Here is a 13,175-nt window from a genome sequence, read left to right as displayed (position 1 = left end):
CTTATAAATTCTTTAAAAATCCTACAATGTGATTTCCTGGATTTTCTTTTCTCATTTTGTCTCTCATAGTTGAAGGGTAGCTATGATGACAATGACAGACCTCTCTCATCTTTCTAAGTAGGAGAACTTGCACAATCAGTGACCGACTAAATACCTTTTTTCCCCACTTCCTAGAAACCCTCTCTGTGCATGCCTGTGAAGTTTCATAAAAAAAAAAAAGTTTTAAAGCCTAACGAACAGCCCCCACAGTGGCCAAAGTCTCCTGAAGTTTGACTGGTAGCGGAGAGTCCATACCTGGGCATACATATCAAATGACCACTGAAAGTGGACTAGGCAGAGATGACCATTAATTGTTGGAATGATCAGGTTGTCATTACAAATTAATCCTTTATTAGTCACGCAGTGGGGAAATTCTCAGTGTCACAGCAGAAAGAGATAGCAAGACACTCAGTTACAAAAATATAGATAAATAATTTACACTATATACACAATATAAATACGAATTAAAAAAACTAACAGTATTATTTACAGCAAATGACTCTTAATTGCACATGGGTGGGGGGTGGGGGGGCATTGCACATAGTATTTTTGCATCTCTGTTCTCTGAACATGTGTGTGTAGTTAAGTGTGTGTGTATGAGTCTGCCAGAGTCTCATGCATAGGGTGGGAGCTGTTCTCCAGCATGGATGCCAGCTTGGCTGTCATCCTCCTATCTCCCACCACCTGCACTGGGTCTAAGAAGCACCCCAGGACAGAGCCTGCCCTCTTTATGAGTTTGTCCAGTCTCTTCTTATCTGGCGTTAAGATGCTACTGCCCCAGCAGACCACTCCATAAAAGATGGCAGATGCCACCACTGTGTCGAAGAAAGTCCTCAGGAGTGCTCCCTGCACTCCAAAGGACCTCAGTCTCCTCAGTAGGTAAGTATGGCCAATGATACAGCACACCAAGTTTCCTGTATGAATATTACCCAGGAGGCCTCTAGGGTACACGCCTGTAAAATGTATTAACAATCGGTCAAAGCATTTCAGAGTTATAGCTTTGTTTGCATGATTTAGATATATGTAAGCTCAACTCCCATTTTGATTGCCACCTGGTATCGACGCATTGTTGAAATCCCAACATTTTGTTTTGATAATGATTAAAGTTTAGACTCATCTGATCCACTTGACACAAGAAATGTGAATATTGCACAGAAACACTAGGACAACCTAGTGGCCAATTATAAAAAAAAAAAATTATTGGTGGTTAGAAAATCCCTTCGCAGAAACTGTGGTATTATTATTATTGACTTTTAGGATCTTGTGGATTTAAAATGTTAGGACCCTAGGACTAGTTTGCATTAAATTTTGCATTTTATGCTAATTAGCAAAAAAAAAATTATAATGAAAGTACAATGATTTTTTTCTAGAGCTAAGAAATCAGTGAAAAAAATAGTTTCTAAAAAAAACAATGAATTTACACACACACACACACACACACACACACACACACACACACACACACACACACACACACACACACACACACACACACACACACACACACACACACACACACACACACACACACACACACACACACACACACACACACACACACACGAGTAGCAGTAGGGACTACTACCTACTTGCAGCCTGGTCTGCACAATGGGTTTTAAAGAAGAAGCAGAAAAAGAATCCAAACAAAAACAAAAGGTTTCCCCTTATACAACTAAACACTGGTAAATGTCAAGCAAATCATTATGATTTATTAAAGTTGGTTACATAGACTAGGCTTTATACAATCAGAATACAATCAAAACTTTCTCCTCTTAGGCAAATACATAAGACAGGATACAGAAATCAACAGGCAAAATCAATGTGAACGCATCTGTTAATATTCCTTTCCATGAAAACTCACCGGACGGAAATGTTTTAGCTGCTTGGCAACAGCACACACACAAACTCATTAAGTGCTTTGATTTTCCAGTGTTGGGAACATGATTCATTAAAATACTAGCGAGGCACACTGATTTCAGAATTCCATCAGCATATACAATAATCATATTTATTTAAAAAACTGAACCGAACTTCAGTAGAGCAGAATGTTGAAGAGATGTCGGGCTACTAACCTTATAGCATTTAAGGTCATAAGGTCATATCTTTCTGTAATGCTATGTGTTATAAAAACATTGACATGTACATAAAGACCTATGATGTACATCTTTGCATCTCTATTTTCATCACGTTGATCCATGTGGACTCCAGTAAGGCACAATCACACTGTGACCCTCATGAGAGCCTCCATCTTGCTGTTATTTTAAACTCACAGGCATGAGGCATTATTTTAGTTATGTTACAGATCAAAGCTCCAAAAATAAATTAAGTTTTTTGTTATAAAGGATCAGTCTGTTAATGTAGTAAGTGTTCCACTGCCAAGGTGGCAATCAGCGAATGCGTAGTTAAGGCTGAGAACCCGCAATCAAAATCTCCAATATATGACAGTTATTCCCATAGTGTTGTTATTTCAGCACTTAATCAAAGTGGTAAACTGCCAGAGCAGACAAGGCTTTACTGATGCAACCCAACCCCCCCCCTCCCCCTCCCTATCTTCTGCAGATGTAGAACTGCTGTGTACTGTGCTGGGCTATTTAAAGTTTCCAACGATGGCTGACCAAAACAAACGATCAGAGATAAGAAGAGCTTATGATGACTGTGCTTTAAAAAGGATTAATATGGATATGGGAGAGCTGGTCTTAGATCAATGCACTTACATTTACAGCCCTGAGCTGTGGAACAGCTAGGAGAAGTGGAAGTACTGTGTGTGTGTGTGTGTGTGTGTGTGTGTGCGCCAGTATGCGAGTGGTGCGAGTATCTGTATTAAATTTAGTGTGAGTAGGGAGAATCCACACACAGGTTACATCTTGGAGGAGGCGCCAAAGGTAGATGCTCCTCCTTGAGTATACACATGCACAGAGTTCTGTAAAAATAAGAAAGAAAATAAATTTACATGACGTCTTGTTAAAGAAGTAATCAAATGATTTGTGCTTTTAGTGCTGTGAAAGTGTACCTTTTTGCCCTCTGCATTGTACTTGTCAAGCAGTGCCTGAACTCGTGAGCCATAATCTTGGTGCACTGCCATCAGGCACTGGACCTGCAGAGAGAAAAGGGTGAGAACAGAGGAAACTGACAAACATCCAGTCCCTTGTTATCAACAGATTAAGCTACTTTAGGGTGCACCCATTGCTGACACAGGCATTTGAGCCTATGCTCAATGGTATCCTGCTAGAGCAGGGGTGAGCAACGGAGGACAGGCCTATTAAACCTGGCGACCAAGAGGAGAGTTGAAATAGGAGTGCTTGAGCAGGAAAAAGAACAAAACTGTGTAGTAATCTGGCTCTTCAGCATCGGAACTACCCACCCCTGAGCTAGAGCAATCCAAAGCAAACCAGCTGTGGGGCAGCTCCATCCAATACAAACATCACCAGTTCCTGACCTCACTAATGCAAGTATTTATATGGTGTTTCAATAGCAAACATATAGTGTACATATTTCCTAGCAGAGCCTGTTACTGCAGCAAAGAGGGGACGAAACCCCTTTTAAAGCCCTTAATTTTAGAAGAAGTGTCAGATGAACAGGTGCCTACAAGCAATTTGACGCAATGGAAACACAAGAGTGAGAGGGATCAGTCAGAACTTTACCATGCGCTTCTGAATGAACAGCTGAGCTCCTTTCAGATGGCCAGCCATGTTCTGGCACAGGCGTTCACGCTCCGCCTCGTTTAGGACCTTAGTGAAGAAGGTGCGCACCTGCAGAAGCCCAGAGTGGGTTAGAGGATGTCATCCTTCCGACTCACACAAAAGATGGTCACTTGCTCAAGAGCCCCGCGCCTACCTGAGTCACATTGTCATCATCTGCACTGTTGTAGCGCCCAACATCGGGAGACACCCTGAACTTGGATTCCATGCATTGAGGCTGACAGACGGGGGCACTGAAGCTGTTGGGGTAGTAGTTGGGTGCTCCTCCTGTGGGCAAGCAGAAGAATAACATGGTTTTACACATGGCAGGCCTACAAGCAGTCTGCTGCTTCCCTCGCCATCCACAACACGCTCAATTACACAGTCTCAGAGAAAGTGGCTGCACATGTCTGTGTAATAAGAGAGGTGTTCCCTCACCCTGATTGTCAGACATGCACATGGGCCCATCTCTTTGATAGTTGGCCACACGAGCACGGTAGGGGCAGTTAACGGGCAGTTGGAGGTAATTTGCTCCCAGTCGGTGGCGATGGGTGTCGGGGTATGAGAAGAGGCGACCCTGTACAGAAGGCACCACATTACACACTTAGCAATGAGGACAAAGAGGAGTTGATACCAGTAGCTACACTATATGGACAAAAGGACTGAGACATCCACACCTACAGAAGCTTTTAAAACATGCCATTCTAAATCCAAAGACCCCCCACTCCCCCTGCACTGTCAGACAAGAGTTCATTTAGTTCATCTTAAAGGTGTTTGATGGGGATGAGGTCAGGGCTTTGTGTTGACCAATCACATTCTTCCACACCAACCATGCCATGGACCTTTATTGACATTTTGACCAAGTACGATTTCAACTGTGTGGGGAAGGCCCCTTTCTGTCCCAGTGGCAGGGTGATCCCAATCAAACATCTTTGGGATGAACTAGAACAGAGATGGCGAGCCAGACCCTCTTATCCAACATCAGTTTGAGTTTCCTCTTCTGGAGGAAAGGCACAACACATTCATTAATTAATCCCTACAGATCTAGAATGGGATGCTATAAAAAGCTCCAGTTGAGGTCCAAATACATCTGTCCATATAGAGCAATATGATTGCAAAATGGTTACTAGTGTGAAATGGTGTGGATGGCCATGCCCATGATCAGGCACATTCAGAAATATCCCTTCAGTCCTGAAATTTGAACCTGTGATGATCTTGCTTACTTGACCCGGTCATTAGCGTTAATGTTTATACTTAGTTATTTTTGGAAAACGAAAACCCAACTATGAGTTTCCAAAGCATGGTGTTGAGATATGCAGATCTGGTGGCTGATGGTGTTGAGATATGCAGATTTGGTGGTTGGAGGTGACAAAGCATGGGGGATTTTTTAAACAGGGTGGCAAGCCATTATTAGATCTGTAGAGGTGTGGTAGAAGTGATGGGGGTTTTTGGCCACGACATCGCTGCCTTCATTTAGATTTAGAGGCCATGTGCTAGGAGCAACCATGAAGGAACAGCCAAGAGTAACAAAAAGGCCTAGTCAGTGGTTATAGATAGGAAACACTCAGGTTGAATGGAGAAGAGCAGTATATGATTAAATGCACAGGGGTAGAAAAGTCGGAAATGTGGACCATTTTTGGCATAGCCTGTTGGTGCAGTGCCATTAAGGTTGTGCATAAACAGAAGCACTGAGATGCATTAGCGGTGCCAGTGGGGCTTGGTATGGCCAATGTGGTTCTACAGTAATGAGGCTGGGTGAAATACAGGTCTGTGAAGTGAATATGGAGGGGGTAGGTTTGGGACGCCAGACCTCAATGTAGAAATGTTACGGGCTTAATTCAGCAAAACACTGACAAAAGGGAGGTGCCTACCTGATTGGCCATGTTAAGAGCCTGTGAGGTAGCGGGTGATTAGAATATGGGTGAAGGGATGCAGGGAATGCATTGGGCCTCATATGTAACCCCAGTTATAAGGTTAAGGACCCAATACTGTATTATTTCACTTGGCTTGTAACCAACTCACTTGATTGCTCACATTTAGCAGACTTTGCATCAATGACATCAGTGTATTCAGTTATACTTTTCATTTTGAAGTGTAAACTGGAAGATCCTATTTTTTGGCAATGTTTGCATAAGCAGTACCCTCACCAATCTCAAGGCTGGCATCATTTGACAACCTTTAACAGAACTATGCATTCAGCATAATTGCTCTCCACTAAATGCAACTCTTTGGGTGTCACGTCATCCTAAAGCAAGATGATGATGATTTCAAATATACTGCTAGGTGAACACTGCTGTCCAAAAAATTATGGGGCCCTAAAATGAGGGGACTGTCGAAAGTCTAATTTCAACATGGCAAACCGAAATATCTGCATTTTAAACTGGCATCATTTGACAACTTTTTAACAGAACTATGCATTCGGCATAAGTTTTCTCTAAAGTCAGAGCCAATAAGCAAGGGAAAGCTAACTAGGGAGCTAAGCTAAACCGACCACCAAAACTAAAAGCTAGAAACCTTTTTTGATCCTCTGCTCCACAATCAAACCAATCAGAGTGATTAAAGTTCATGTTCCAGACCTTAATTTATGGGTATTTGCAAACATTTGAGCTTCAATATGTTAACATTACAACATTGTTTTACACTGTCTCCCTCATTTCAGGGAACCATAATATTTGAGAAATTCAGTTTCGCAGGTTTTCCTGATTAAGTGTGTTTAATTGCTGCATTAGTGCAGGTATCTAGGCTAGGCTTCCTACTAAGCTGGCAAACACCTTTGGAGTTAGTAGTTGCCATTCTTCAACATAAGCTCATAAGCTGTGCTCTTGAAAGTCAAATAAGCTATTAGGCTGAAAAACAACAATAAAACCATTATAAACATCAGTCAAACTTTACGATTGGCTGGGGGGGATAGCAGCCAGTGCCACTACAATTTAGTGACATTTGGCTCCATCTTTAGGTCTTGGGGAGCAACAGCATCCTTTTCTAAAGTCACATGAGATATAGTACTTCTGGCCAGTAGTGCACAAGCACTTAAATAGCTTAAGGTACCAGTCTCTAAATGCTGAAAATCACAGTACAGATTTGGTATGTCTCTGTTCTCAGTGTTCACTTATGTACAGACACACAGTCAATGAGCATGCAGGTGTTTAGATGTGTGGATGTGAATGTGTGTGTGTGTGTGTGTGTGTGTGTGTGTGTGTGTGTGTGTGTGTGTGTGTGTGTGTGTGTGTGTGTGTGTGTACCTGCAGCATCTTGTCAGGGCTGGGCTCAATGCCAGGTGGCATATTGCTGGGATCAAATGCCAGCTGCTCCACCTCAGCAAAGTAGTTTACAGGGTTTCGGTTCAGCACGAAGCGACCCACCGGGATCAGGGGGAAGTCTTTATGAGACCACACCTGAGAACACCAATCCCTTATTATTCACTGATCAGTAAATGAAATCATATTATATAATATAATAAAAATAATAACAAATAGAAATATAACTAAAAACTTAAAGTATCCCTAAAATCAGACAGAATCCCTTTGTTAGGGTTTAATATTAGTATTATTACTCATACTACAGAACAGTATTGTGTAGAAAAACATTATACAGTACGTGTATAGAGATGTCTTAGTCCAGCTTTCTACCCGTCTTAATACTGAGCATCAGCTGATACCGGTGCAAACAGGGTCAAAGACAACAGAGCAACATGAATCTCTACAACATATTTGATAGGTTGTGAAAAATGTGACATGTTTGACTACTACAGCAGTTTTCTTACTATTATATAGCGCAAATAGCAAAAAAGCTAATAAGTAGACAGATTGTGTTTTTATAGACAATACCAAATTCAAACATGCCTGGGTTGGACAAGTAGACAATTAAAAATGTAGGTGCAAAAAGAGCTACAAAGAGTGATAAAGAAAAAAACATTTTTAAAGAAGCCGTGAGTGAACATTTTAATTTTTAATTTTAATGATAATTTTTTTAAAAATTAAAAAAAATAAATAAATGTGCAAAAAATGGAGTGCAAGTGTTTTACAAGGCTTTTGGAACACTACCAGCAAAGCTTTTTGGAGGAAAGAAGGACAGGGTAAAAGGATGGGAGGTAAGAGTTATTGGAGATTTAAGCACCTTGGTCAGATCAAATGGATTCCAAGGAAAGCTTTCCGCCTGCTCAAAGGTCATGACCTGGATGTAGAAGGTCCATGAGGGAAAGTTGCCATTGGCAATGGCGCTGTAAAGGTCACGAATGGCATAGTCTGGGTCAGTAGAGGCTAAACGATCTGCCTCCTCCACAGACAGGTTCTTAATGCCCTGATCAGTCTGTAAGAAACCGAGAAAAAGGGTTACATGTGCAGACACGTATACACACCAGTATACACACCAGTATACACACCAGTATACACACCAGTATACACACCAGTATACACACCAGTATACACACCAGTATACACAGACCTTGTAGTGGAACTTGCAGTAGACAGGGTTGCCTTGAGCGTTTATTAGCTTGAAGGTATGGGATCCATATCCATTCATGTGGCGATATCCATCAGGCAGTCCACGATCACTGAAGAGGAAAGACACCTGTGGGGAGAAGCAAATAAATACAAAAACAGAAGAATATAAATCACCACAACAATGGTTACATCAAGTTTGTTTTAGTGACAACTGTGAAAGTAGACCAATATAATATACCATATAATCTCAAGTTTCAACCAAATGAGGCAATGAAAGTAGCCAAAAAGCTGCTGATTACACCAGTAAAAATATTTGTGTGATGTGTGGTATCTGGCTTGTGTCAATGTGCTCATTCTTTTGGCCTTGATTGCATTAAGTCCTGCAGATTTTTCATGAACATGACGATTAACATTAACATGTGTTCTTCAGGAGCCTTCCTGGACACCTGAACTGAAACCAAAAGAACTCATTTGGGATGTGGCAACACTGGATATTCGCACAATAAAAGTGCACCCCTTAAAAATCTTGTGGAACATCTTGTGGGAACCAGGTCATGAAGAATTTAGTCTGTTTTCAGAGCAAAAGAAGGCATTACCCAGTATCGGTATAGCCTTCTAATGTGGCTTTGAACTTTTAGTTTTAGTAGTTTATCTAGTTGAAGAACTACACCTGATGCAAAGATTCTGGACGCAGGCTCCAGAAGTCCCACACCATGTCAGCATCCTTCAGGTGAGTCTGAGGATTCCGCTTCTGGGAGTGGATAAAGGATGGGAACTGGACACACAGGGACACAGACACACTCAGAAAGGTTTCCAGACCGTGGCCTCTATTCCAGCAATGACAGAGTCATACATCTCAAACAATGTGCAAATTCTGTGTCAACTCTCTTTCCTACCAGCATTGCATCTCTGATGAAGAAGATGGGTGTGTTGTTGCCAGTCAGGTCCCAGTTGCCATCTTCAGTGTAGAACTTCACTGCAAATCCTCTGGGATCTCGCACCGTATCAGCTGAGCCAGACTCACCAGCTAAACACACAGAGCTACATAAGCTATACAAATTTAGGACCATTCTGATGTCGGATAACCCTGTTTCTGTGGTTTTCTTACAGTCAGGACATGTGTCTTCAATAAGTAAACCACACACACACACACACACACACACACACACACACACTATATAACATAACTTAAGATCTATTGTGGGCAAAGTGTTGTCTCCTGGCACCTTGGAGCAAGAAATACACACCCACAAGCTCTTACACAAGTTCTATCTGGCTTCATTTCAGTGGGACAACTGTCAATTCACCTGTTGCGCGAGCATTAATTGCCATATTTTGCTTTCCACCAAAGAGTCAAACAGTCAATATATGCACAGAGTCCAAACTCCAGCAGTGCTGGCATCCAAGCACCAAGCTCTGCCTACTAAACAGTTGTGCAACACTGACACTGTGCAACACTATCCTGGTTTTATTCCTGTGATCAGATCTCTTTGGAGAGAAGAAAGGAAGTGTGTCTCACCCACAGTAGAGAAGCGCACAGCCATGGGAGTCGTCTTGCCAACATATTCAAAGACCTTGGCCTTGCAGTAACGCGTGATGTCATGGGTCACCTCAAAGTAGCCGAATGCACCTGTGAAATGGGGAGAGGACAGAGTTCACCTGCAGTCCCAGCTTAACCCTGCTTTGCTAAATTTGCTTTCATTATTAGTAGCCTAGAGTATAAGAGCAATGCCAAAAACCCCAAGTCTTTAAATTCTTAGCTTGCATGTGTGAATGACAGACCTGCTCCTTTTGCATGCACCACCCTCTCAGGAATGCGCTCTCTGTCAAAGTGAGCCATCTCATCTGTGAAGACGACATCCTGCACTAGCAGAGGCCCCAGTGGCCCTGCCGTCTGAACATTCAGTTTATCACCGATCGGGACACCTGCTCCCGTGGTCAGAACATCTGCTTTCTGGGACACAAAAACAGTCAAGAGTCAGGGGTACGAAACAGATAAACTGGCATCACACAGAGGCGTTGAAACTGATTAAAGACCCCAGGCTTAAGTATGCACATGCTCATATGCAACAGGCTTGCATGTTTACAGTTTATCAGTTTCTATATGAAATTAAAACAAATAATACATACTTATTATGCAGAATAACCACCAACTAACAAATAAATGTTATCAAATTAATATTTAAAAAATTCAACCTTTTTTTCTGCATACTTTCTGCATACAGAGGTACAAGCAAGGTTCTGTAGGACAAATCGGTTTACCAATATTTTACCACTATCCAAAAGCTATGTAAAAACTCAACACATGCATTTTCACTGGTCACTTTGGGTAGTAAATAATGGCTATTTTTGTGTTGTTGACATCGAGACCCCTGCTTCCTCAGCAGGAACTCAATCAGTAGTTTTCTCTGCTATAACCCTATTCACATCCAGCCACTCTGGATGACTTTGTTTACATTGCAGAAATGAAACCAGACACAAATCATGTCCATTTCTGCTGTAACTTACATTACGTGGGGCAGTGGTGGCTCAGCAGTTAGAGCGCCGGGCTACTGATAACAGGGTGGTGGGTTCGATTCCAGGGCTTGGCAAGCTGCCACTGTTGGGTCCTTGAGCAAGGCCCTTTACCCTCTCTGCTCCCCGGGCGCTGGAGTTGGCTGCCCACCGCTCTGGGTGTGTGGGTGTGTGTGTGTGTGTGTGTGTACTCACTGCCCCTAGTTTACTAGTGTATGTTCACTACCACAGATGGGTTAAATGCAGAGACAGTGGGCTACAGTGTACACTGACAAATACGTGCACCTTTACCTTTCCAAGAGCAAGGGGTCCTAGGACTTTAGGGGGAGTTCTAGGGATTTAGGGGGAGTTCTTAGTATAGCCAGAAATCTTCAGCTAGTCCAGTCTAATAGAAGTGTGCACTCAGAAGTGCACTTATTTTACCCAACAGTTTCCATGAAACAACCTAAGTGCCATTTGGCCCTCATTACAGGCCTTTGCCCCGTTATCCTCGGTGCTCAGGTCAGTGCTGATTACATAAGCAGGGCAATCAAAGGTCCCGTTAAAAATCAACCGCACTGGCAAACAGCACTTCGGAACCCGCACTTCGCTCTCTAGGTGAACACCACTGCTGCTGGGCTCTGATCTGCCTGCCCGTGGTCTGGTCGCTTGGACCAATCGTGCTGGTTTTAGCCAGCTTACTACATATCTGGCTTTTCTTTGCACCATGAAGCGGCCAGTAAACCAGAGCGCTTGTGTCTGCAGCCTGCACGACCTTTGCCACAGTTAGCTAGCTAGCTAGCACGGTAGCTAACGAGCGAGCTAACTGACCAAGAAAACCAGCGATTAAAAAAAACAACAGCAACGCGCATGCAAACCTGAGATCCTCTATTCTCTTTCCACAGCTTCATCTGGTCAGTAGCTTTGCCTCTGTTTTCCGCCATCCTTGATGCAGTAGTAGCTGTAGGGTTCAGATTACACAGATATGTGTGACTCCTGGGTGGAAGATCCGCCGCTGCTGCCGCCGCTGCTGCTCTTGTTACTGGACGTCACTACAGCAGGCACCGCCCCCCTGACCCAACCCAGCACTCCTATTGGTCGGTGGACTAACTGACCTACATTAACTTCTTCTCATAAAAATGCCATCTCATGCCCCAAAAGTGTCAAAAATATTATTTGGCTCCCTCTTTTTACACGCAAAGGCAAATCCACATAAATCTATTAGTGAAGAGCATCACACAGTGTGGAGGGCTGGATGTTTTAGATTTCATGACTCTGATCAACACCTTTAAAAATAAGTGTCTAAGACAGTTTGAGATAATGACCAGTCATCTTCTAGGAACTGGCATGCTACATTTGGTGGCCTGGAGATTCTATTAGTGTATAATATCATCATAAAATCAACATTTTGATACACAGAGGCTCTCGTTTGGCTTATTCACTTCTATTCGACATAACGTCTGTTTTATTACAGTCTATAGCTTAATGTGCATTAAAAGGAAAAGTCCTTACAATGTTTGATTGTGGTCAGAAGTTTCCGCTCACGGAGAGTGACTAATGGGTTTTCAGTGATTTGGTCCCCATTTTTTTAATTCTAGGGTTAAAAGGCCAGTGCCTCTTTCTTTTAGTGATCATGATTGACTACAGCTGGCAGCTTCTCTGTTCCACATAAAAGAATTTGTTTGACATCACTCATTACATTGACTCACACAGACCCACACAGACCAGGATAATTGTGGACCTTGGAGCCATTTCTAAAAAAAAAAAAAAAAAAAGATGGTCAGGAACAATCCAAGAACCACCAAGGAACAGGCCTGCCATGAACCGGACGTTGTTGAAACCCCAGTGTTACTGTCTACAGTCAAGTTTTGCATCGCCATGGATTGAGAAACTGTCATGGTTTGGCCACATAATGACAAGAGGTGTGTTTGGAGAAGTAAAGGTGAGGCCTTCAACCTTCAGAACACTGAACCAACTGTTAAGCATGGTGGTGGATGTGCTGGGGCTGTTTTGCTGCCAGCGGAACATTGCACAAAGTGGATGAAATATTTGAGAAGGACTACCTGAGAACGCTTCAGCATAACCTCAAACCATCAGCTTGACGGCTGAAACATAGACGCAGTTGGGTGACCCACAATACACATCACTGTGGAATGGTTAAAGCAGGCTAAGATTAAGCTTTAGCAAGTTCTAAACTCAATCCTACAGAAGTCATTTATTTATTTATTTTTATATCAGAATTTAATTGAATTCTGCCAAGAAGACTGGTCAAATATCCAACTGGAATTCTGCCAGAAGCTTGTTGATGGCTACCAAATGCACCTGGTCCAACCTTGTGTTGATTTATATATGGACAAAAGTATTGGGACACCTGCCCATTCATTGTTTCTTCTGAAATCAAAGGAAAGAGTTGATCCTGCTTATGTCTCTCTACTAGATTTTGAAGCATTGTTGTTAGGATTTGATTGCATTCAGGGACGAGTGTTAGTGAGGGTGGGCAGATTTTTCTGAAGAAAGGTTTGGT

The 13,175-nt window shown here is 42.5% G+C and overlaps 1 protein-coding gene across 1 annotated transcript; it reads right to left on the bottom strand.

The window, feature by feature from the left end:
- Nucleotides 1-1,716: 1,716 nt before the first annotated feature.
- Nucleotides 1,717-11,687, bottom strand: cat (catalase). Its single transcript, XM_072672424.1, has 13 exons — nucleotides 11,530-11,687; nucleotides 9,941-10,112; nucleotides 9,678-9,788; nucleotides 9,055-9,185; nucleotides 8,829-8,933; nucleotides 8,160-8,285; nucleotides 7,833-8,024; nucleotides 6,959-7,111; nucleotides 4,155-4,293; nucleotides 3,874-4,004; nucleotides 3,681-3,788; nucleotides 3,050-3,133; nucleotides 1,717-2,959 (listed from the first exon to the last, which is right to left on the bottom strand). Exons 1-13 carry the CDS (start codon nucleotides 11,593-11,595, stop codon nucleotides 2,897-2,899), a joined length of 1,581 nt encoding a protein of 526 aa, XP_072528525.1. The 5' UTR covers nucleotides 11,596-11,687; the 3' UTR covers nucleotides 1,717-2,896.
- Nucleotides 11,688-13,175: the final 1,488 nt, after the last annotated feature.

The sequence above is a fragment of the Salminus brasiliensis genome, chromosome 2, assembly GCF_030463535.1.
Source record: "Salminus brasiliensis chromosome 2, fSalBra1.hap2, whole genome shotgun sequence".
Lineage (NCBI taxonomy): Eukaryota > Metazoa > Chordata > Actinopteri > Characiformes > Bryconidae > Salminus > Salminus brasiliensis.
Note: the sequence above shows the minus strand (reverse complement) of the source record. Positions and strands in the feature narration are given on the sequence as shown.

Excerpts from the sequence above, each read along its gene's own strand:
- cat (XM_072672424.1), bottom strand. The coding sequence starts at position 11,595 with ATGGCGGAAAACAGAGGCAAAGCTACTGACCAGATGAAGCTGTGGAAA. Across the intron at positions 9,789-9,940 it reads GGTGCATGCAAAAGGAGCAG|GTGCATTCGGCTACTTTGAG; the intron begins GTCTGTCATTCA and ends CCCATTTCACAG. Across the intron at positions 3,789-3,873 it reads ATGATGACAATGTGACTCAG|GTGCGCACCTTCTTCACTAA; the intron begins GTAGGCGCGGGG and ends GGGCTTCTGCAG.